General features: G+C 41.2%; 1 protein-coding gene across 1 annotated transcript in view; it reads left to right on the top strand.

Moving 5' to 3' along the window:
- The window catches only part of plxna2 (plexin A2), a 161,691-nt gene extending 138,996 nt beyond the window's left edge, over window positions 1-22,695 (top strand). Inside the window, exons 23-32 of the mRNA XM_085444847.1 lie at window positions 2,472-2,538; window positions 2,649-2,795; window positions 4,799-4,958; window positions 6,362-6,465; window positions 11,889-11,988; window positions 14,556-14,746; window positions 14,902-15,071; window positions 15,170-15,382; window positions 15,701-15,851; window positions 18,461-22,695. Coding sequence (XP_085300973.1) covers window positions 2,472-2,538; window positions 2,649-2,795; window positions 4,799-4,958; window positions 6,362-6,465; window positions 11,889-11,988; window positions 14,556-14,746; window positions 14,902-15,071; window positions 15,170-15,382; window positions 15,701-15,851; window positions 18,461-18,556 — 1,399 coding nt within the window. The 3' untranslated portion in view covers window positions 18,557-22,695. The remainder of the gene's footprint in view (window positions 1-2,471; window positions 2,539-2,648; window positions 2,796-4,798; window positions 4,959-6,361; window positions 6,466-11,888; window positions 11,989-14,555; window positions 14,747-14,901; window positions 15,072-15,169; window positions 15,383-15,700; window positions 15,852-18,460) is intronic.
- The last annotated feature ends 1,061 nt before the right edge of the window (window positions 22,696-23,756 follow it).

Below are 23,756 nucleotides of genomic sequence, written 5' to 3'. Positions count from 1 at the left end.
AAAACACAGCCTCAGGCTCTTATGGATCCTTATTATGTTTTCAAATTACTTTTTTGAAACCTTGGAGAAATACTTTGTGTGTTTCTCTATGTATGTATTCTCTCTGTTGTGTAGATATAGTGCTGTGCAAAAGTCTTGAGCCACCCCTTATTTCTTGGTATTTTGCTTCCAAAGAGCCAGATTTTTCTTATAGTTTTAAACGGTCTTAAGCAACAGTTCCTCAGGCTTTCTGCAGGTCTTTCAAAGTTCTCCATTTTCAAAGGAATGTGTTTATGTCCAATGCATGTCCTTTGGAATGTCCTCAAAAAGCCTAGAGAACTACTTAAAGAAATTATGAGAAAGGTTGCGTAAAAATTCAGGCTGTGCTGAAGAATAAAAGTGGTCATAACACTTTCAAGCTTGGTAGAGTTGTACAATGTCTATTTTTGCCTTATATATTTTATTTCCATTTATATCTACATATTTCAGTAAATCGGTGGACCTATTTTCCATAAATAAAATAAGTGGTGCAAGACTTTTGCACAGTACTGTACGTATATGGAATGACAAAGAGGACAGAACAATAGAGCTTGTATGTTTTCCCCCAAAGAGAATGCATTGTCACACACACAGACATACATGCACAGAAGCGTGCAATCTTTCAGCTCCTCAGCATTGTTTACTCCCTCATCCTGTACCTGAAACTGGGTGAACTAATGTACACGCTCCCCCCGCTGGCACATCGCACTTCAAATAAGCTGTCACACAAGTCTCCATCCTCTCAACAAGCTGCCAATAGACTGGCCAGCACTCTCGTTGGCAGGGGAATAGCCTCCAGGCGTGGAAGACAACATCACAATTCGACCGCACATCATTCAAAACAAAATATAACCTCTGCTCTTCTGTCCTGGAGCTGAAGGAAAGTTTTGTATTTGCAAGTAAAAAATAGACCAATACCTCATTCAATCTCAATTTAATGAGAGAGAAAGAATGACTGACGCTTTATCTCGTCTCACTGACTAAATTGTTGGCTCTTGTAACCTCGCTGGTTCACACAATCCTGCTGGGACTTCTGCGTTGGTCCCAGACTCTTGCTCATAGCCTTCAAACACGACTTAACGCGATTATCTCCACAATAGTCATAATCTCCCTTCAGGTCCATTCAGAGCCTGAATAGGTATAATCATGCCTAGCACTATTGAGGAGACGGAAGCCTTCTAACTTGTCTTTAATACCTGGCTGCTCCGATTCCAGCTAATCCCCAGTTCAGCACAGTATGCTATAAAGACCTTCCATCATATCCACCAGAGTAATCACAGTAATTTCCTGCTACATTAAGAGGGTCATTTTTTCCACTGCACTGTCATTTAAATTGGCAATGCTCATGGACAGACTGACTGGCAGTGATCATTCACGGCCAGGTGACAATCGCAGGCTTCAAACAGCAGTGCAGTCCTATGGGGCGCTTTACCATGGCATGTTAACTTGTGATTAGTGTTGATAGTAGCTATGTTAGAGCTAGCAGGAGGAATGACACTGACGATAATACAGGCCAAAGCTAGCTGTTAAAAAAACAGTTTGTGTTCCAAAACAGCTTGGTATTGGTGTGTTCCAGGTAGCATTTTTAAATCTCTTTGCAGGAAGCCTTGTGCAGTCGTCAAATAACAACAGAGTAAGGTAGAAGCGCTTTTACTAGATGAGGTGGAAGCTACTTGTTGTTATTCATCTCAGGTGCTTGTCCACCCAGAACTAACCCTTTCATCTATGCTTCATGCTTGTTAACCATTCCCACCTGGCTGGATTCTGTTTTTTATTTAAGTGCAGCTTCTGCTTCTCTAGTGTCCCATAATGGTGCTAATGAGGCAGTGGGAGGATGTTTGTCTGGCATTCAGAGAAAGACATGAGTCGAAATTATAAAGGAGTCATACACTGTCCTCTCATGTTCTCTGTGATAGAAATAGTCGAGGGGTCATTGCACACTTGTGTTTTTTCATGCCCAATCAAGCCCGGCAGTGCGCTGTACCCCCTGTGTGATTGACTGGGAAGGGAGAGGAGGTACGGAGGAGGAAGAAGAGAGGAAATGAGAGGAGAGGAGATCGTTTTGGCTGTGATCAGGCGTTACCTGGCAGTGACAGCACTCGTCACTCTCAACAGCTGAGGCTTGTCACAGCTGCTGATGTCCCACTGTGTTGAACCACACGTGAATAATCAAGCTCGCACACATTGGCTCACACTCATGCATACTCAATCACGCACACATACACACAGGCCATACACGTACATGCACAAATGCCCGCTCTCTGATCTGCTCTGTTCACTCACTGTGACCACAGACTGACATCCATGATGTCTGTCTGTGGTCAGTGATGTCAAGATACCCTCCCTGTAGTTTATAACCTTATAACCTCCTGAAATATTAAACTCTTTCATACTAAATGTTTTGAAATAAGATTTTAAAAAGTAACATTTAGACTTTTTTAATGCATTTTCAGGACAGAATCGGTTGCAGAGAAGATGCTGACAAACTGGTTCGCTTTCCTCCTTCACAAGTTTCTCAAGGTTAGTCCAATACAGTGATAGTTTGTTTTGTTTATTTTGATATCTTGAAAAATCTGATGTTACATGCTGTTCTCATGTGCGAATCTGTGGATTTGTTTGTGTGTGTGCAGGAGTGTGCTGGGGAGCCTCTGTTCATGCTGTATTGCGCCATCAAGCAGCAGATGGAAAAGGGGCCCATCGACGCTATCACTGGAGAGGCCCGTTACTCCCTAAGTGAAGACAAGCTCATCCGCCAACAGATCGAGTACAAAACCCTGGTAAGTCACACTTCACCATAGGGCTGCTCGATTATGGCAAAAATGATAATCACGATTATTTTCACTGAAATTGAGATCGCGATTATTTGACGATATTTATTTAACCCTTTAAGACCTACTATAGAACCAAGTCCGCCAGAGCTTATATTATTTTTTTATATGTTGTAGTGCCATTTGTGGGAGCATTTCAAGTTGCTAAATAACTGTTATAGCCCATATTTTAATAATATGTATGCATTAAGTCCATAGTAACTACATAAATTGCAAAAAAGTGCAATAAACTACAAAAAAATTTATATCGTTTTTGTTTTGTTTTTTTACATATATTTCTACTTGGAGAAATTTAAGAGGTTTATCCCTCAAAACTTTAAATACAAAAAAGTTGCAAAAAATAGTTTACAACAACAGGAAATTTATTTTGAGTGTCTTCATAGTTTTATTTTGGAGATACAGTTTTTATATACTGCAGGAAAAACAAAAAAAACAATCCTATGATGCAAATTTGCAAAGAAAACAGCATGTGCATCAAAATAAACTATTTCCAGCAGTGCAAGCATCCCAGAAACTATTCAGAAAAGTCAAACATGACCAGTAGATGTTTTTAAGGCCTACAAGTAAAAAAACTACATTTCCGCGAAAATGACGTCACTTCCGGTTTCGGCCAGGAAATGGCGGACATGCGACAGTTCGTGTTGACGTCTGTTTCACTGTGGGAAGTGTTACGAACAGCTGATCGGATCGGCAAAGCGTGTTTCTGGAATATTATGTTTTTGTTCCTGCAAGCGCTTTTTATGCAATTATTGCAAAGCTTTATGTGGAAGGAAACTGTGACCGAGGACAAGCTGATGGCATCAGATGTAAGTACAACTCCTCCGGTTTCATATGCAAAACAAATTATTGCGCTAGCTTACGTGGTTCAGGTTCTACAGGGATTTAAAAATAGTTACACAAAACGGAGCATGCTGCTCTGACCGGATTTAAAGGGTTAACAATGACTTTAAAAAATAATATAAAATAGTGTGCAACACCACTGAAGTTTTTTTTTTTTTTTTTTTTTACCTCTCTTTTCAACCAACAGCAGTCACTCTCCTCTCCAAATAACTTCTGCTTAGCTTTCCGAGCTTTCCGAGCTTCCCTCGGGTCCTCTTAATCAGCGGTCTCCAACCTTTTTTGCGCCACAGACCGGTTTATGCCCGACAATATTTTCACGGACCGGCCTTTAAGGTGTCGCGGATAAATGAGGGAGGGGCTAATAATCGGCTCCGTCATTTTTAATGATCGTTGAAAGCCCAGATCGTAATCGTGATTAAAATTCGATTAATTGAGCAGCCCTACTTCACCAGCCTCACAGGAACTGTGCACACTGGCTCAAAGGCATACTGAAGTACAGGTTGTGCTTCACTAAGAAACGTCTAAGTAACATTGTGGCTAAAATGCTGCTCACAAGATGCACAGACACACAGACTCCAATATACCAAACAATAAATCAGATTTTAAGATGTCATAGCCATGTTTGCTATGTTGGAGTTCTTCATTCTAGTCCAGGAAGAAAATTAACTAATTATCCCACTACCTCCAGTGTTGGCCCAACATCAGAGTGGGTGGCTGTGGAGACTGGAACACACCAAACATAGCCCTCTATATACACAGACAAATGCACAGAGAAAAAAAGCACTCACAGAGTCAGCATGTGACATGACAATGCTCTGATTGCTCTGACTGGGAATTTGGCTCATTACGTGCTAACACCCCGGCAGAGCTGGAAATTGGTGTCCCGCCGAAGGTGTGAAATTAGATTTCTGGATGCCAGCAAGAGCGGAAATGGTTTTTCAAAGCTCCTGCCATGCTCCGAGGAGACTCTAATGAGGGCAAAGCTTCAAGCTGGACCAAAGTCCAGCCAGTAACAGGACACCTCAAGCTTTTTGCTCTGCTCTCACGTTTTCCCTTTCTTTGATATTTCGTCCCCTCACCCACTCTTCTCTTTTCCCTTATTTGCACTCCAGATCCTAAACTGTGTGAACCCAGACAATGAAAACAGTCCAGAGATTCCAGTAAAGGTGCTGAACTGTGACACCATCACCCAAGTGAAGGAGAAGATACTGGATGCTGTTTACAAGAACATGCCCTATTCTCAGCGGCCACGTGCTGTCGACATGGACCTCGGTAGGGCGCAAACACACACACCCGAGCACAAATAAATACACAAACACACACAACACTCACAGATGCAGCTGGCAGGTGTAAAGTCCTTCACACCCACAGATTAATGTATCAGTCAGAGAAAACCTAGCCATGTGTACAGATTATTGGTGCATTAGTGTGATAAAAGCTGTGTTCTAGCAGCCCAGCCAGGTAACCAGCTTCAGTGTACTGCTGCCAGGCTTTCTATCAAACTGACTGACAGTATGCGGCGCATCCCTCCGTCTGGCAGCTTTTACTGTTTGGTAGCGCCAATAAGACAAAGTAGATCGAGATAGAGAAGTGGGCTCGTCTTTGTGTGTGCGTGTTTGCGTTTATGATGTGGGTGTGTGAGTGGCCAACACAAGTAAGAGCTGGCAGAATGGCAAACCAGCGGCACTGCCATTTCCATCCCTTGCCTTCTCTCTGTCTCTCGTTTTCTCTTCATATGCATGAAGAGGAGAAAAAAACACAGCTTGCTGCATACCATCCATCACTCCACAGTATCGCTCTCAGTGCATCTATTGCCTCCTTCTCAAAAATAATTGCATCTCTATAAGAGCGTCTTTTGTTCTTCAGCTTTATCTGGAGATTTGAGTGTAGGTTAGAGGGTGTGAGGAGTGTGTTATGTCAAACAGGAATATCATATGGTCATCTGGCGGATGCACAAAGTCATAGAACTTAGTGAATGAGAAGCAATTTGATGATCGCTACCAGTATGAGGCCCACAGTGGCTATCCGCTTTCCACTTTTAGCATACTTATCATTTCATTACCCCACAATGACCTGTCAGAGCTGCTGCCCTCCCACAGTGCTTATAATCTCTACCTGTTACCCCTACCTCCTATTTTTTTCCTTTGAAAGGAGGTGATTTTCTCATTGCTCTTTTTTTTTCATCCTGTCTTGTCTGCTCTCCTCTTCTTCTTTTTTTTTTTCTGACCCCGATGGGCCAACTGCTGCGTAAGTGACACAAGTACCAATTAAAGTGTGCAGCCTGACTGAATATACATCTTGCAATTGTTCGTGTGTAATGTTTAATTAAGATGCGTGTCAATCCAAGTCTGTGAGAGGAGCGCACATGCCGAGAGCCGTACAAGAATACAGGCTACTTATATCTGCTCTTTTGTGTGTGAGTGTGTGTGTGGTTGTAGAGTGCTTTTATTCTAAGCAGGTTACATTTCACCAACTGGAAGGTGAGAGTTTGGTTTAGCGTCATAGGAATTCACAGTTGCCCTGCACGGGAGCCATCTCTGGAAACACTGCATAAACCAATATTATGTAACTTCACAGCATCCTCCACATATGGTTTTAAATTATGGCTCACTATGATGTATAATTTGCACTATGCGGTTGTTCATAATTCAGTATTTGTGTTTTTGCGCTTTCAGAATGGCGCCAGGGACGAATGGCTCGTGTGGTGTTGCAAGATGAAGACATCACAACTAAGATTGAAAATGACTGGAAGAGACTCAACACTCTCATGCACTACCAGGTAAACACACACAAATGCTTTAGAGCAACATTCCTCCTAATCACTCTCAAACTTTGCTTTTTACATCTTAAAACACCCCCGTCTCATTTTAGTTCCTGATGTGGATTTTACCATTCAAATTGTGCCGCACACTTTGGCAAACTTTGATGTTTCCTGCTCTTGACTTTTAGGCAGCCAATTTTCCACCCCTCATTTGCATGCCCATGCCTGGTGTAATCCAAGTGACTCCGAATAGAGGACAATTACTGTACAGGTGGCAGGAGAGATGAACTCTCAGCATCTCAGTTGACACTTCTCCCCCCTCCCTGGAGAGATGAAGCTGCTCCAGTGGGGAGGAAAAGCAGCTCTCCTTCTTTCATTTTCCCTCTCTTTCTTTCCCCTCTCTCTGTCGTTCTCTGACTTCTATGCTGGCAACAATTAGTCCCGCTGTGACTGCCTGCTTCTGTCTCTTCAGTTCTGGAACCTCCTTTCACACCCCACAATTTGAGAGCCCATGGGCGAACCTGTTGCCCTCTGTTTAACAAAGAGAAACGGAGGCCGCTAAAGACGTGGCTTTCTGATAAGGAGAGTTCTGCATTTTTTTTTTCTGGGAAATTTAAGGCTTTTGACATCGTAAACAAAGAGGGGGGGGGGGAACAAGACGGGGTTAGTGGAAGCCACAGATAAGATAATAAAACAAGAACAAAAGGAATAAAGAAATAAACAGGCAATTCAGAACTATCTCCGCAGGTCATGAATCTTGCATCCTAAGTCAGCTCTCATTAGCCAGTCAAGGGGGACAGTCTGTTTAAAGGCTGCATGGAGTTTGATTCTGGGTTACCTGCTTAAGAGCTGGGATGCAGCTTTGGCTGGATTTGAAAATTGGGACCATGGGGAAAGGAGACACATGTGCATCTAGAAGCAGAAAATGGCTACGAGGTGGTGAAGCTCAAGCCCTCGCAGTAGGGGGTCAATCTGAACTCTTGCCCCAGAAGAACAAGCAGAATAATTTAACAGATGTAGGAGTCATTAGAAGATGGGACACATCACAGTGTCCTTCACACAGGACTTGGCACCATGCAGCTTCTTTCCCCTTTGTCTTTCCTTGCTTGTCACCCTCCATTTTGTTCTCACCTTTATCTCCCCTTTGCCACGTTTTATTTATGTATTTATTTACTTACATATTTGCTTTGTGTACATTTTGCCCTTAGCCATTTCCCTTTTCTATTTTTTCTAGTTCGCTAACAAGCAATAAGATCTCCTCTTCCCTTGATTTTTTTCCCCACTCACTTTTGTTCTGCCTTCCTCTCAAGCTCTGCCTACCTCTTGGTCACTGCAGTGCTTTCATCCTTGATAAAGCAGTTCAGTATGTTTGCTTCCACACCAAAAATGTGCCTGTGTTGTGGTTGTTGTTGTTTTTCCAAGTTCTTTCTGTCACAGTTTGGTTGCCATCGTTAGCCAAGGGATGCAACAGGACACACAGCAACATGTGTGTGGCCATTTAACTTATTTACTCGCTCAATAGCAGTTCTGACTGCTATTGATTATGGATGTAAGAACGTGCCTAGAATGGAAGGCCCAGTAGTGTACGCCATGTAGAGTGCAGGGCAACACAGCGTGGAAGGAGAGGAGGAGACGGGGCATTGCAACATTAGGCAGTCAGTGGTGGAAGGGATCAAAGTAGGATGGAACGACTTTGAAACTTCATTGCTGTTTTGATGAGCTGGCAATAGTCCCCTATGTATGAGTTTGTGTGTGTTTGTGTCACACACCATGGCACTGCATTGGCAGCTGTGACAACACATCTGGCTACATATGAAAAGAAGGAAGCTCAGCTCATTAGGCCCCAGACTGACGGGAAATGTTTGAAGAAAAAATGGGAAGAGGTAAGCAGGAAATAGTGAAAGGGGGTCTGAAATATGCAAAGTGAGTCTGAACATCAGCTCAAGTATTTGCTAATTCTCTCATAGTAGAGACACAGGGACTAGACAGAGGCATTAAAATTCATAGGGCTCACAGCAACCCAAGAAACCCCATTGGCTATTTACTCTGCCACATGGGAAATAATGGTTTACACAACCAGAATGTGGAATTGCACCCTCCCTGCTCTCCCCCTCATTTCCCAACCACTCTAAAATTAAAAACATAAATGTACACACTGAAAAGGAGTTCAGACTCCTTGTTCATCACCTTTGGATTCATAGGGAGGGAACTCAAACCCCTTCTTCCAACCTTTCCAATATTTCTGTATTTTATTTTATTTTATTTTATTTTATTTACTCTTTCTTGCATGGTTTAAAAAGTATAGAAGCACACTGTAACACTGTATATACAACAGTATATATTCTCATTTCACTTGGTTGTACTCATCCAAACTGAAGATGAAATATTATCCTTTGGATAATAATAATTTGGATAATGTGTTTTTGTTTTTTTGGGTTTGAATTTGTTTTTTGTTTTTGTTTTTTTTTTTTGGGGGGGGGGGGGGGGGGGTTGACTGATTGTTGATTTCAGTTTTGCTTTGCTACTTAATCTTCCTCGTTGTCAGAGACAAGCTCTTCTGGCACTTTCTTCTCATTCTCCATTCTCCTCCTCCTCCACCCTCCCTTTTTGTCATTTTAAGACAAAGATGGGGGTGGGGGAGCTACTGGATAGTTAGTAAACAGAATTACAGAGTTACAGAATTACTGAGATCACTTGAAGGCAGCACTGACAATTCCTAAAGTGGGCATTATCGTGAGCTGTAGCCAGAGTTGTTTTTCCCCATGATTCAAATTGCAGACAGGCCAAGCATGTTGTTCCCAGTGCACGGTGCACTCAATTACTTTGATTATGTTTGACAACAAGGTTATTTAGTAGATGATATTATTCCACATCCAATTGTGGGGCAAATGCATAGACTGTTTTTTTCCCTTGAATATAGTGGACGTATTTTTCATACTTCTTCCTAAAAATGCAAAATGCTAAAATAAGGGCTGTTTAAAAGTTTTTGTAGCCTGAGTGGTGACCTCTGTGTGTCCTCCTCCTCTGTGGTGAAGGAGTAGGAAGAGGAGAGACTGATAACCACACCAGTAGAGTCCGGTTACCCAGATTGCAGACTTGGGGCATTTAGGCTATTTTCAACAACCCCAGACACAACAGATACTGCTCATTTTTCTGTCTGTTCATTAATCTAATGCTGTGACTGTCAAGTTGGAATATAAAAGTTGGTTAGGAGGAAAACTATTGTCTATTTATAGCCAAAATATTTGTAAGAACTAATATCCCATTATAAAGTAATGGAAATTTGCATTAAAGTTTTTTTCCTGTTGCCATCCAAGAAAGAAATGTTTGCGTATAATAGCCCCTTTCATATTTTTTCAGTTCTGACAACAAACATGCACAGATGATGTGTTTCCAAGCTAGTGGGCAGAGTCCGTAGGTGTGATAAGCATCATGATCTGAGGGCATCAGTCCAGACGAGATGGGATACCAAGGGGTAACAGGCTTGGACCAGAACAGTGGGTTTGTGTGGGGAGGGCTGAAGGGGGGGAAAAGGGGAAAAAAAACATCTAGGATGACCACTCTCTGCTGTCTGGTCCACTCTGTACTGTCTAATGGAAGGTCTTATCACAGGCAGGGCCCACAGCCCTTATCACACCTGCCCACTATCAGCCCCACACTGGATTATCCCTGAAGGGCGAATCTGCACGCCTTCAATCATTTACTACTATCACAAGGACCCATCTCTGCTCTAGCCTCTATGTCAGCCATAAAAAGCAGAGAGAAAGAGAGAGAAATGGAGGGAGTAGAAGGAGGGGGTGCAGAGAAGCTATTTCATGCTCCCAGGAGAAAATGTATCACAGGAATAGCGGTGCAAACTTTACGGAAGTCCACGCTGTCAGTATATTAGAGTTGGTCCGTGGATTGTCAGCCAAGAGGTGGCTATAAAACGGAGAGGCCATAGAAATTAAGCTTAGGAAAGCAAAATGCACAAGAGGTGAAAAGGGAGAGAGACAGTTGAAGATGCTAGTCGCGAGTGGGGGTTAGGAAGCAGATTTTTCATTTCCCTTCAATAGGCCTTGGTGCCTGAGCTGCTTCTTTAAGAGGATTCTTCCAGACTTTATCCCCATTTTCGAGTGTCTGTTCAGTAGAGACCAGATGGCAACTCCAGCTAACAGCAGAGCTGAGATTAGTTTATGAAAGTGGAAATAACGGGTGAAGACATGAACGAGAGAAGGTGGCTTTCCAGAACGGGGAAAAGCACCATAAATGCCCATCCCAGTAACCAGTGGTTCATTTCCCAACGAGAGCCCAAAAGGGTCCATTCTCGCTAAAGAAAATGAAAAGCCTAATTTCCTGTTTTTCTATAGATTCTTTGAGGTATTCCTTTTGGAGCCTGGCATTTTCCTTTTGTTTATTTCTCCACTAGAGGCTCATCAGTTTTTCTTCACTGGGTTTGAAGCAGAAATCCCTCCTTAGGGTGAGCTGTAAATGCCAGCCAACAAGCTGTTTGTTGTTTTGGTTTTCAGAAAAGAACCACCGGTTTTGTTTGCTGTGTTTTGCATTTTCCAGACTAAATTCCTTTGCTGTAGCTGCACTAGTAGCACATAACTGTAACTAAACTGTCATTTTTTGACCCATTAATTATAATACTAGATTGATGAAAGATCTCTAAAAAGAGTTTTGAGGATGTCCTTTCAAATGTAAGTTATGTCAGGTTTTCTCAGGCTACCACACCACAGGGGTGGGGTGGTGGGGATAAACCCCAGTGTCTGTGTCTTATTCATGACACAACATCTTTTACACAGCCTTTTTTCTTCGTCTTTCTCTTTGACTCTGACTCGCTGCTCCTCTATTGCTATTATTATACCTGCGTACCCCATTTTTTTTTCTCCAGTGGTGTCAAGTGTACACAAGATGAGACATTCAGCATTCTAGTCTCTGTCTCTCTCCATCTGACACTCTCTTTTTCCATTTTCCTCTCTCTTTCTCTCAGCATCTTATCCCAGTTCCAAAGCTTACATCATGTTTCTAAGGTTTGTGAAGGGTGATGACAATGACAGTCATGTTGAGTACAGCCATCATGCAGTCACAGCACTCTGCTCTGCCGAAAAAAGCCACAGGGCTGTGGTAGAGAACAGCAGGGAGTGCAGATATGACAGGGAAGGATGTACGGGTTTGAGATGTGTTTTGCTCATGGGACTGTTCACTCAGTCCCCTACATTCCCATTTGTAGTCTTCTCTTTGGTATGAAACATTTGTGAGAACATGTGATACATAAATAAATTACACACACGCGGTATGTGATGGTGGCCCACAAAACTCTCCGGAGAATGGGTTTTAAACAAGGAATAGTGGGACTTTATTTTAGGAATAGAGAGATATTTAACACATGTATGAACATGGAATGCTTCTTTTCTATTTAAAAGATTGATTTTTGTGAAATCTGTCTCATCACACAGGTGTCGGACCGCTGTGTGGTGGCTTTAGTGCCAAAGCAGACCTCATCATACAACATCCCTTCCTCAGCCAGCATATCGCGCACCTCCATCAGCAGATACGGTGAGTCACTAGACATGATTGCTCTTTATATGCCTTTGTTTTGGCTGGCATTGATTGTATTGATTGATGTAGCATATATATTAGGTAATTACAGGTGGATTGTGAGGGTTAGCCATCAGTTAAATCCATGTTGATGTAGTGCTATTGCTGCTTTTGATAGATACATCAAAGTACTTTTACATTAGTTGTTTCAGATAAGAACAAAGGGAAATCTTCTCTCCCCAAAGCAATGGTCTACTCTTTTTTTTCTCTTTAGAGAGGTTCTAGCTGCTTTCTCCCCCCCCCCCCCCCCCCCCCCCCCCCCCCCCTTCCAACTGTGTGAATGCTGCAGTTTGCCTCACAGTTCAGGCCCAACCTCTGTTGGATGGTATGGAAAGAACGCTGAGAGAGAATGACAGAGAAAGCCATTGTTTAGTTTTGAGGCTATAATATTTTTTATAATGAAGATCCGTTCTCTGCGGGACATTTTGGGCTGCTATTTGCACACATACTTGTGCCCACGTGGGCATGCACACAGTACATGCAGTGCCTATGCACGCAGGCGCTCACATGCTTTAGATGTGCTTGTTGTTTGTGCTGCCGGGTGCCAACATTTGGTCCTATGCCAAACACACAGCAGCAGCACACAACTTGTGATTGCTAATTATTCTCTGTGAATGATACTTCACACAAACAGAAAAAGATAAGTGAGCATAGCCAATTATCAGGATCGGCACTAGGTGAACGCTGCCTTTAAACTATCTAACTCAGAAAAAGAGCTAACAGCGTCCTTATCTTTCCAACCAATTATGCTTATTTACAAATGTTAACAGTGGACACCTATGGACACTCCAAAATGGGCCATCATCTTCAGTTCATGTGCTGTGACAAATAAAGTGTAACGATATTTTCAATGATGACCTTTAGAAGATTGCAGCGTACTGAGTCATCACTTTCTTTTGAACAAAACACCGTAAAGGTTGTTGGGAGAGATGGCAAGATGATGGATGACCAAACTAATGTAAAAAAAAAAAGAGTACAACTACAAAAGGAAAGTCACTTTCTCTGCATTATGTAGGTTGTTTCTTGTCAAGCTTAATTTGTTCTCTTTGGAGTTTTATACCCATATATTCTATTCAGGCATTGGAGCTGGTTGTGCACGGCATAAAGAGCAAAGCCTCTGCTGGCATGCTCCTGGCTCTCATCAATCATGGGTTGGCACAGCGGGCACAGCTGCACCTCGACACCTGCTGATCGATTCATACCAATTTCACGTTCGGTGCTTAGCATCTTGACTCAATTTACACCCCCAGAACACCCTATTAGCTTTAAAATCAGCTTGAACACACTCCCCTACTGACTGGCTCTGTCCGGGAGCTGCGAATTGCAGCCAAGCAGGAAAGGGTTGCAGGTCACTGCTTAGTGTTTCGGGGAGTTAGGAAAAGACTGCGGTGCAGGCAAAAGAATAGCCCTGCCCACAAAAAAGTAGAATAGCAAAAGAAAAAAAAAACAGTGACTGGATTAGGATGGGATTTGGGTCCTCAATCCACCCTGCACACAAGTGCATACATCATCCCTTAGTGTCCCTAGTGCCCGTTCCAGAGCTGCAGTTTGGTCTTATTTGAAAGGTATGTGGTTTTATTGGCAGCAAAAGCTTAGTTGTTCAGCTCGGCATTTGAAGATATGTGAGAGAAATCCTCATTGGGATGCTCAGATCCTGAATCTCTAGAGAGCCACCTGCCATGATGACAACTAATTAAAGAAAGTGAAAGCAGTATCATTCTGAGAGAATGAAAAGGAGAGGTACACAAAGGTAGGGATGTATGGATGAAGGATGGTGGCTACAGTGCTTAACAAGTTGCTGCAGGAATCTTTTGATGTATTGATTAGAGGATGACAGGGACATTTGGCATTGGCACAATGTGGCGAGGAAGAACCAATTATGAGTGCTTTAAGTGGAACTCGGCACAACAGTGTCTCAGTCGGTGAGACGGGGATTATATAAGAGACAGAGAATGAATAAGATGAAAAGCAAATACTCATCAGATAAATAATGGCATACAGAGAGAAGAAAAAGTAGAGTCAATAAGCAGAGTAATACATATTTAGTATTTTTAGTCCTGCACAATAATAATTTGGTTTTGCATGTGAAGGACAGAGGTCAAAGTCTTGTTTTCATCCATTTTCTGTGTCATTTAAGATTCAAGTCTCAAGATGGCTATTACTAATCCGTGCAATGCTAGACACCACAACTCCTCCTCCCTTTCATTACTTTGTTGTTCTTAGAAATTATCCATTATTGCAATTTCCTTTATAGCATGGCTTAGAGGAGGAGGAGCGCAGAGGATTCGGCTGTGTAATGAGTTACAAAGCAGAGATGGAAATGAGAAAGGGGCTGTGTATGTGTGTTCTTGTGTGGGTTTGTTTGTGGGTGTTCTATGTACAGTAGGTGTGAGTGCATGCTAAATTTACATGATGATGCTACACCTAAGGGAAGCTTTTTTTAATCACAGTCATTTAGGCTTGCTAATAATTCTCTATCGCTTTTTTTTTTCCTCCTCTCCTTTTTTCTTTCCTGTCCTGGACAGACTCTTCATTCCGCTACACCGGGAGTCCAGACAGCCTCCGATCACGTGCTCCCATGATTACCCCCGATCTAGAAAGTGGTGTAAAGGTTTGGCATCTGGTGAAAAACCACGAGCATGGAGATCAGAAGGAAGGAGATCGTGGCAGCAAGATGGTCTCTGAGATTTATCTGACCCGACTGCTAGCAACCAAGGTACGTCAGTATTCTCTCATACATTTCTGTGGCCACGGAAAAGTTTGTCACTTTTTATGATAATGCTGCGTTCACAGTGGATTTTTCTTCTGTTATAATCGTTGTTTCTTGTTGCTCATGCATTGTTAATCTCTTTACTCTCGTTCTTCTACTAGGGTACACTACAAAAATTTGTTGATGACTTGTTTGAGACGTTGTTCAGTACAGTCCACCGAGGGAGCACCCTTCCCCTGGCCATCAAATACATGTTTGACTTCCTGGATGAGCAGGCAGACAAACACGGCATTCACGACACAGACGTACGTCACACATGGAAAAGCAATTGGTAAGGGGTTTTCTACTAAAGACAGTAAAAGTAAGATTGCATGTGACTATCTATTAACGCCTTTCTGTATTTCCCTTATTTTTATTTCTGTCTGCCAGCCTTCCTTTGCGTTTCTGGGTAAATGTGATCAAGAACCCGCAGTTTGTCTTTGACATCCATAAGAGCAGCATCACGGACGCCTGTCTGTCTGTAGTAGCGCAAACCTTCATGGATTCTTGCTCCACCTCAGAGCACCGCCTGGGCAAAGACTCTCCATCAAATAAGCTGCTCTATGCTAAAGATATCCCCAATTACAAGAGCTGGGTAGAGAGGTAGGGGCCGTTACATTCACTTAATACACCATGCTAACACCCCCCACATCTTTTTTTATTTTTTATTTTTTTTGTATCCTCATACAATGAGAGTTGGATCTTTGGGGAAACTGATTCATAATGCTCTTTTTTCATGTATTCATTTTTCAGCCAGATTCAGTAAAAGCTTTGTCAGTGACTGTTAGCAGGCATTCATTGTTAGTGAAAGTGATATAATGGATCCAAATTTGAAATACTGTATAAAAGAATTTAAGCCTCAGTTGAACTATCGCATTGACTCAGCGAGTCTGTGACGTTTCCCCTCGTCTGTATCCCCAGGTACTATGCCGACATCAACCGGCTGCCAGCCATTAGTGACCAGGACATGAATGCCTATTTGGCAGAACAAGCCAGACTCCACTCCACAGAGTTCAACATGCTCAGTGCTCTCAACGAAATCTATTATTACGTCAGCAAATACAGTGAAGAGGTAAGCGATATTAGTGGTCTCAAACCTGTCATTCAGATGCATTGTGTGTCTGGCATTGTGCTCCTTTTTTTTTTCTTGTTTTAGGTGTTTGTTTTTGTTGTTTTGATTACACTTATTTTGCATAACAACTGAAGAGCAGCCAGTGTTTCAGCAGTGAATAGCACCTCTATCTGTAGTATACAGGGATTTGTGTGAGAATAACAGAAGGAATGTAAAGGGATGTGTGTTTGATTGCAGACAATAAAAAAGCACAAATAATGAATAACGTACTTATCAATTCCAGCTAGTTATGACTATTTTGGCATTTTAGAAAGAGGGATGAGGAATGTGGGTATTTGCTAATTAAAGTACCTCTGTCCTAGTTAAACACTGCCCATATTAACAACATATTCCTCAACCTGCTCTACTGTCTCTAATTTTCACTCTCTTTTGTAATATGTCAAACTGCATGTGTTGCGTAAATTCCTGAAAATAAGTTTTATACAATATGATCTATTATACTGGCGTGTTTCTCAGGTGAGGTTGAATCTCAGTCTTGTTAAACTTTTGTTACTCTGTGATAAATCCTTCCTATGAACTACATTCTGAGCTCGTTCATTTACAGAATTTACCTTGAGGGCAGTCCCAGGCACTGATTGCGTAATGAGCTGCCGCCTTACTCAATCAGCTGCTAATTATTGGCAGATTGTGAGCGTAATTTGAACGAGAGGCGTGCCACAAATTTGCCCCGCACTTTAATGTTCTTATATTTTGCCCTTGGTGCTTCCAGACTATTCATAACTGGAAAAGGTTGGCGAGGTCAGCTAAGAGTCTTCAGTAGACTTCCCCAAAGCCCAGAGGTCTAGCGAGACCTGGGCTTAACAAGGCAGCACGCTTGATCTGTAGAGAAGAAAGTGAATGTCTACAAGCTCTCAGCATGTTGCTCTGTCCTTTTGCTGGTGCCGAGTTAGAGTAGACAATCTGTCATATAGGGTTCTCATGAGCAGAATCATGGGCAATACACACACATCCTCTCAGATCGCAGGAAGCATAAAAAAGGAGGGAAGACGATGAGAAAGAAAGAGAGAGCATTTATAGAGACATTCGGCTTCTAATGTCAGCACATCCTCTGGGAAGCTTTAACTTGACCTTTATGTTGGACCATAGTACCTCTCTCTTTTTCTCTTATTCTCTACCTCCTCCCTGTGCATTCCTTCTCTTTTTACCCATTATCCAGTCAGCTTCCCCTTTGCTCGCCATAAATCTCATATGCTCGCTTTTGCTGCAGTTGCCATTGTCTGATTCACACATGCACAGGGACGCAAACGCACTCACTTCGCACACATACGTGCACCATTGCTCCTGCAGTATCTAGCAGAGTGCAGTGCGTAAAAACCTCATCTAGCACCATTAACAGTTGTTCATTCTTACTCAGCCCTTCACAAAGGTTGTGTGTCAGGCTAACCAGACCAGAGCTTCAGCTTGCTTAAATGGATTTGGGAGTTTGCAGTGGGAGCTACACCTGCGTACAGAGCTGCAGATTAATTATAGATTGCTGTCGGGCCCAAAGTGGAGGAGGAAACGTTCTGTTACGTAGCTGCCAGCCTTTAAGAGCACTTACGCAGATGAGTGGATGATGGTAGTGGGCAAGTCAGACTCTGTGTTATGCATCTAGACAGGCAGCAAATAAAGGTTTGCCATGGTATGCTAAAAAAAGGAAAAAAAGCAGTTCTTGATATGATTTCCAAGTCAAATTTACAGAAAGGGTTAATAAGCCAATCAAAAAGAAGCTCTTGCTATGATAATTACATTCTTTGGACATTGAGAAAATATTTTTAAATAACACAGTGTCTAAAATACCAGATATTTTGGTGTATTTTAGAACAAAATAACTCATTGAGCCTGCATATAAAACCAAAGACGATAAATGAGTGAGCTGAAATGTCACTCGACAGGGATAAATGGTACATTGAAGATGACACTTTTTTTTGTTGCTTTTTTCATTTTTTATTCATCCCTTACCTCAGAACTTTTTAAAATGCATATTGCATAAGATGGGTCGATGAATTATTTTGTTTAAAATATTAATAATTAAGTAAAGCACAGCATTCAAGTGTAGCCAAGAGTAGCAAATAGATGCACAGTGCCACCAGAAAGCATGTATTCAAATGGCTGCAGCATCTGGATACAGGGATTCATATCAAAGGTAATGCATATGAAGGGCTCTCGCTATGTATTTTGGCATCACTCTTACACAGATTTATTATGACAAGGCTGACACTAGATGAGAGAATGAAAAGGAGAGCCTGTCTGAATGTCTTTTGAACCCAACTTGACAAATGCCAAATTTAAAAGATGGGGCTCAGAAGATAAAACGCGAAAGACTCGTGCACAAATATTTCTCGAAGCTGTCAAAGTCAAAGGGAGTGATGGAATTATTATTTTTTCTTTTATCTGATGTCCATATAGAAATCTGGGAAAAGAAAAGGAAAATAAATTTAAAAAGCGCATTGGTATTATTTTCTTTTAAATGTAACTAGATCTGAATTTGTGAACAAATCCTAACAAGCAAGTGTTTCACAGTATATTTTTATTGATGATGTTTTTTGGGCGGGGTTTGTCATGCACAGATCACAGCAGCCCTGGATCAGGATGAACAGGCAAGGAAGCAGAGGTTGGCCTACAAAGTGGAGCAGCTCATCTCTGCCATGTCCTTTGAAAGCTGAGAGTGACTACTACTGAGAGAAAGTGAGAGAGAGAGAGGACCACAGTCTTTACGTGACCTACCAAAAAAGGTCTTGCATTACTTACCTCTCATGATGGGAGCTGAAACCATGAACCAGACCTGGGACCTCTGTATCTACAGCTGGACAAACATACAACTGCTTGAGTTTGTAATTCTCCCACCTCCTTCCATGACGGTGCCAACGCAGGGCCCGAAGACTGAAACGGAGGCCTCCCTGCAACTGGAGCTTTTGGCATGAGAGACTATACCAGAGAAGGGAACCACATGGCTTGTATTTATTTTTTTCCTTTAATTTTCCACAAAGGACATCTTCTCTGTTTGACAGGGAATTGTATGTTCCGTGAGTGTGTGTGTGTGCATAAAAGTGTGGGTGTGCATGAGTGTGTGTTTGTGTCATACTGAGGAAGACTCCTACAAGAAATGGAGAAACAGATTTATTCTCTAGCAACTCGCGGCTAAGTGTGAGGCGGAGAGAAAAAAGGCGAGAAGTAGAAGAGCAGATCTCATGTTGGACAGCTGAGATTGCATTCAGAGTTCTCAGATTTTATTTTTGTACTTTGTACATTTGAATATTATCAGTTGCGGTTCCAAAATATCCACCTCGGATCCCAAAAGTGTTGCTATGTAAAGATGCAAAGCGCGTAACACCACTTTAGATTAGCGTGATAATAAAATGGGCCATGACTCGTGTCTTCTCTCACTCCTCTCTTTGGACTGAAGCTTCACGCAACATGGACAAAGCCTCTGGTCTTTATTTAATCAGATATGTATAGGAAATCATAAAACATGTGGCCATCACATAAAAGTTAACAGAACTCTACATGTGGTGGTCATCACAAGTTAAGCCAGCATGCTTGCACCTAAACTGAAGATGATTAAATCTGTAGTGTAATTAGGAGGTGACCTCAGATAAGGATCACTCTGGTATCAAAGGCTCTTTACAGCAGTTAGCTCATCTATGTATGTACCAGTTGATACTTGCCAATCATTGTATGTGAATGTACAAATTTTTGTTTTTTCATTTTGTATCTTTGTCTGTCTGTTTTAAGTTTTACTACAAAAATTGGCTCATTTGAATTGAGCTTCATAGATATTTCCTGTAGCTTGTTGTGTGAAGAACTCAATTTTGTTCATCCCGGCCCTGTTCCATCCAACTGCTTCTTTTGGCCTAAATTGCTTTCCTTCTAAAGAAGAGTGTGCATCGTTATAGTGTCTGTTAATGCTGTAAAGCCTGTGGCGTAGGCTGCAGTATCCAGAGGTACAGTGGCAGTTTGAAAAGAGCAGGTAAAAGCAGCTGGTTTCTGTGCTCACATTTTATGTCCACTTTTTTTTATCTTTTCAGGACCTCGATCAACCTTTTGTGTAATTTGCATGCATGGTGTCACACATCAAAGTGTTTGAGGGTCCGTCTTTTATTTTTCTCAAGTGCCAGTGAGTCACACTCTAGTTGGCCAGTTGAAATGTTAGCTGATGGAAGATCTTACCTAACCACCACATGTCTTCGCACAGATAATAAGAAGTCTGCGTGGGCCTAGTTTGACAAAGTGCCAAAAGATCCCGGTATTTCAAGTAGTTCACAAATGTATCACAATCGGTTTATGCTTTACAGAGGAAGCAACACTCGCATATTTGAGTGTATATTCAGTTAAAACAGAAGACTTAAAAACTGGAATGGTGAGTTTTCAAACTCACTAAAGGTACGAAACATAAGCGGGGGGCGAGAGAACTGAGAATAAGAAGAAAAACAGAGTTAAAGTGTGTTTTGTGTCATGTGATGCATCTCCTGACTTGAACCAAACATTAACAAGCTTAGAAGCTTATGTAACTCTCCAGACTTTAGCTGGATGACAACAAACTGTAGATTTCATCCTCTGGATAGGTTATTTCATTTCTTCCAAAATATATATTTGCTTGTTGTTTACATCAAGTACTTGAAAAAAAGGTAGTAGTAAAGAGTTGTACAGTGTACTGCAATTGTGTGTGTTGAGAGCATGATAAAGGTGGGTGAAAGGTGCTTCTTTTCTCCGTGGCCTTAGATACCCACCTGCTTAGTGTTCCCATACCTATTACTTCTCATCTAGGGCACCGTCCTTTCAGTGCTTCAGAGCCCGTTAGGTTTGTTTTCTCTCTCTTCTCTTTTTTTCTTTCTTCTTTTTTTTTTGGTACTGCTACCTGGCCCTGGCACTCGGCTGAGAACTGTCTTAGTGAGATGCAGTAAAAGGAAAGGTGAAGAGGCTGTGGCCTTGCTTAGGTAGACGTTGCCTCGTGCAGTACTCGGCACCCTGAGCTGTTTGAAGAGAAGTCTTGAGAAATGAGGAGCAATGGAGAGATAGAAAGAGTGAAAACCCCTTTAGCTCTAGTTTCCTACTCCAGCTTTGAAGCTTCTCTTTGATCTGAGTCAGTTGTGTTCACAGTGTGATCAGGAGATGTAAAGAAAAAAAAAAAACATCAAACTAACAGGCAAGGAGAAATGCAGGCTGAGGTGACGACTGAGTGCTATGACTGTACCCGACCAGTGGGGGCAGAACTACGAAAGACCATTTCATCTGTTTATTCATCTGAAAAAGCAGCTTCTTACAGAAGAGCTTTGCCAACACAAAAGAGAAGATATTAGATAACTTATAACATAACTGCCTTAGCCAAGTTTGATTCTTAAACTTAAGTTTTTTGGTTTCTTTTTCTTTGCAGTGAACATGACATTGATTCGAAAACTTTGTATGTTGTTTGCAATAACTTATTTCACAAAGTACGAGAACTGATCTTTTAGTAATGAAATCTGTTCATGATCATAAGATCATATTCTTGAACTTGGGAGATCCATAACGTTTAAATTGTAATGCCCAGATCTAGTAACTATTGATAATGTTAAAGTTTTGCCATAAGTTATTTAGTTTTTTCTGTGTGTTGTGAACGCAATACACTTCTGTACCTTCTTGCTACTTAATCCTCTGCTCAACATCTACAGGTACACAATTACACACACAGTACAGACTCAAAGCAGAAATCTTCTTCCTTTTGATTAAGGTGTCTTCCCAATTTCAGCGAATAGAATTGTATCCTCCTCATACCTCACATTGCTTTTATGTAAGTAATGCTTTTTATCATTTTAACAGGACCTAAATGCCTTTTCCTTCTCCAAGGAATAAAATGTATGTTTATTACAGTCCTTCCAACTCTTAGATGAGCTCGCCCTATACAGAATAGTGATGAACAAAATCAGGCACACAAGTTGGTGAAGAATGGCTTTGATTGTTTTTTTTATTTTGTCTTTGTGTGTGATTTTTTTGCATGCATTACAATTTATGTTTTAGTCATGCCTGGTATTCCATATCGATCTGCACCATCATCAGCCTAATGGCAATTCTTCCATTTGCAGATGTCTTAAATCACAGCTGAATGCACCTTTTTTTTGTGAAAGAGTTTTTTTTTTGTTACTAAATAATAGCTTGTTTCCATGCTGTATGCTCATTTCTAGAAACCTTTTTAATTCAGTTTGAACTGAGAAGAAAAGAAGTTTGTTTACTCTTTCTGCAGTGCAGAATCCCATTTGACTGCCAGTTGTGTGATATGGAGAGATGCTCATGAACACAACCTCTTTTCAGATGAAGTTGATTACTAATTGAAGATGCTTTGTGCTCTTTTTGGCTCCTGGTGAAGAGATGGTGTCGTGGCTTCGACTGGCGTATGCCATTCCTTATACAAAACAAAGAATTAAATTAGCATTTCTTGTGTTTGCTTTTTGGCATCAGACAGGAACTGAAAAATCCAGATCAGTGTATTGCTCACCACGTATTAAATGAGTATCCTTCCATTATAAACACATTGTAAACAAACCCTTTGTAGACACTGGAGTTCTGTAAAATAGTAATTACTGGCGATGATGATGATTATAATAATAATAATAATGGCTGTCTGTTCTTGTTTTATAAAAGTGTTGTGAAAAATTGTAAGAAACTTAAAATATTTAAAAAGGTTGTTCTCTTGTTTTTTATTTGCTTTGATTTTGTTATGATAATATATTATTGTGTACCTAATGTAAATATGAAGCACACCTATTTTGCAAGCCAAGGATTCACTTTGTACTGTTGTTATATATAAATAAACTTTGCTGGTTAAAAATTGCGTAGAACCAAAAATCAGTTATCACGTTATTGTCTTTGTTTTAAGCCAATGGAAAGAGAGACGACTTGCAGCTGGTTCTGAAGCGAGTCCTCAGGTGTTTTGTATCTCCGAAGGCAGGGGTTGCCCCCCTCCTTCTTCTCCCCAAGAGCTACAGTTCCAACAGACCTTAAAGTTCGCCAGTACTGTGCCGGAGGGCTGTTTTCAATTCATAAATGTATAATTATATTTCCAAGGAAGTATTCTCACTCATTTTTCTAACTGTTGCACAGCAAGAACAGTGCTGCATTGGTTTCTACACGGCTATAGGAAGCTTGTATTTTGTTTTCCCCAAATAGACATGCATTATTATCACAGTAAGCATTTGTTTACATAGTGGCTCAAAAATGTATGCAACTATTTGGTTTTGATTTTAAATCATGGTGGGCAGTGGGCATAGTATGTTATATATTTTTATGTTTGTTCATATATATATATATATATATATATATATATATGAATGACCTACATGTAGGTTTTACCACAGCTGTCATTCCTTTTCCTTCTAGTCTACAGCACCATAGGCTATGCTTTGTAATTTAAAAACTGTAAGATGCAGAGGATGATAAATTTGTTGAACTGCTTTGCTTTTGTATAAGCATGGGGAGATGCACCCTAGTGGCTTAATGAAAGAAGGTTGTTTCAAAGCACTTTCACTTGTGAAACTACAACCATCTTTTACATCCAATCTGTGCTCCACGCTCACTGACTCAGACATTGCAGTCCACTCCAGCTTTGACTGTAAAGGTTTATGCCACTGCTACACATTTTCAGCTTATTATGCAAACCTTTTTATATACATTATAAATATACATTTTTCTTTGGTTCTGCAAGAAAATATAATTTATATTTTGATGCTACTGTACTTGAGGAAGCCAGAAAGCATGAAAACAGGTTAACAAAAAGTTTAATGGCTACTCCTTGACCTTGCTTCACAACTCTGTTAAGTTTAGTAAAAGTCAGAGTGGTATCATTTATTTACTTCTTTCTTTATTAGCATAGTCCTGCTGACATCAGTTGCC

The sequence above is a fragment of the Copadichromis virginalis genome, linkage group LG20 (genome assembly GCF_057382275.1).
Source record: "Copadichromis virginalis isolate Kocher_CV1m ecotype Utaka linkage group LG20, C_Virginalis_male_GT1.1, whole genome shotgun sequence".
Classification (NCBI taxonomy): Eukaryota; Metazoa; Chordata; class Actinopteri; order Cichliformes; family Cichlidae; genus Copadichromis; species Copadichromis virginalis.
Note: the sequence above shows the minus strand (reverse complement) of the source record. Positions and strands in the feature narration are given on the sequence as shown.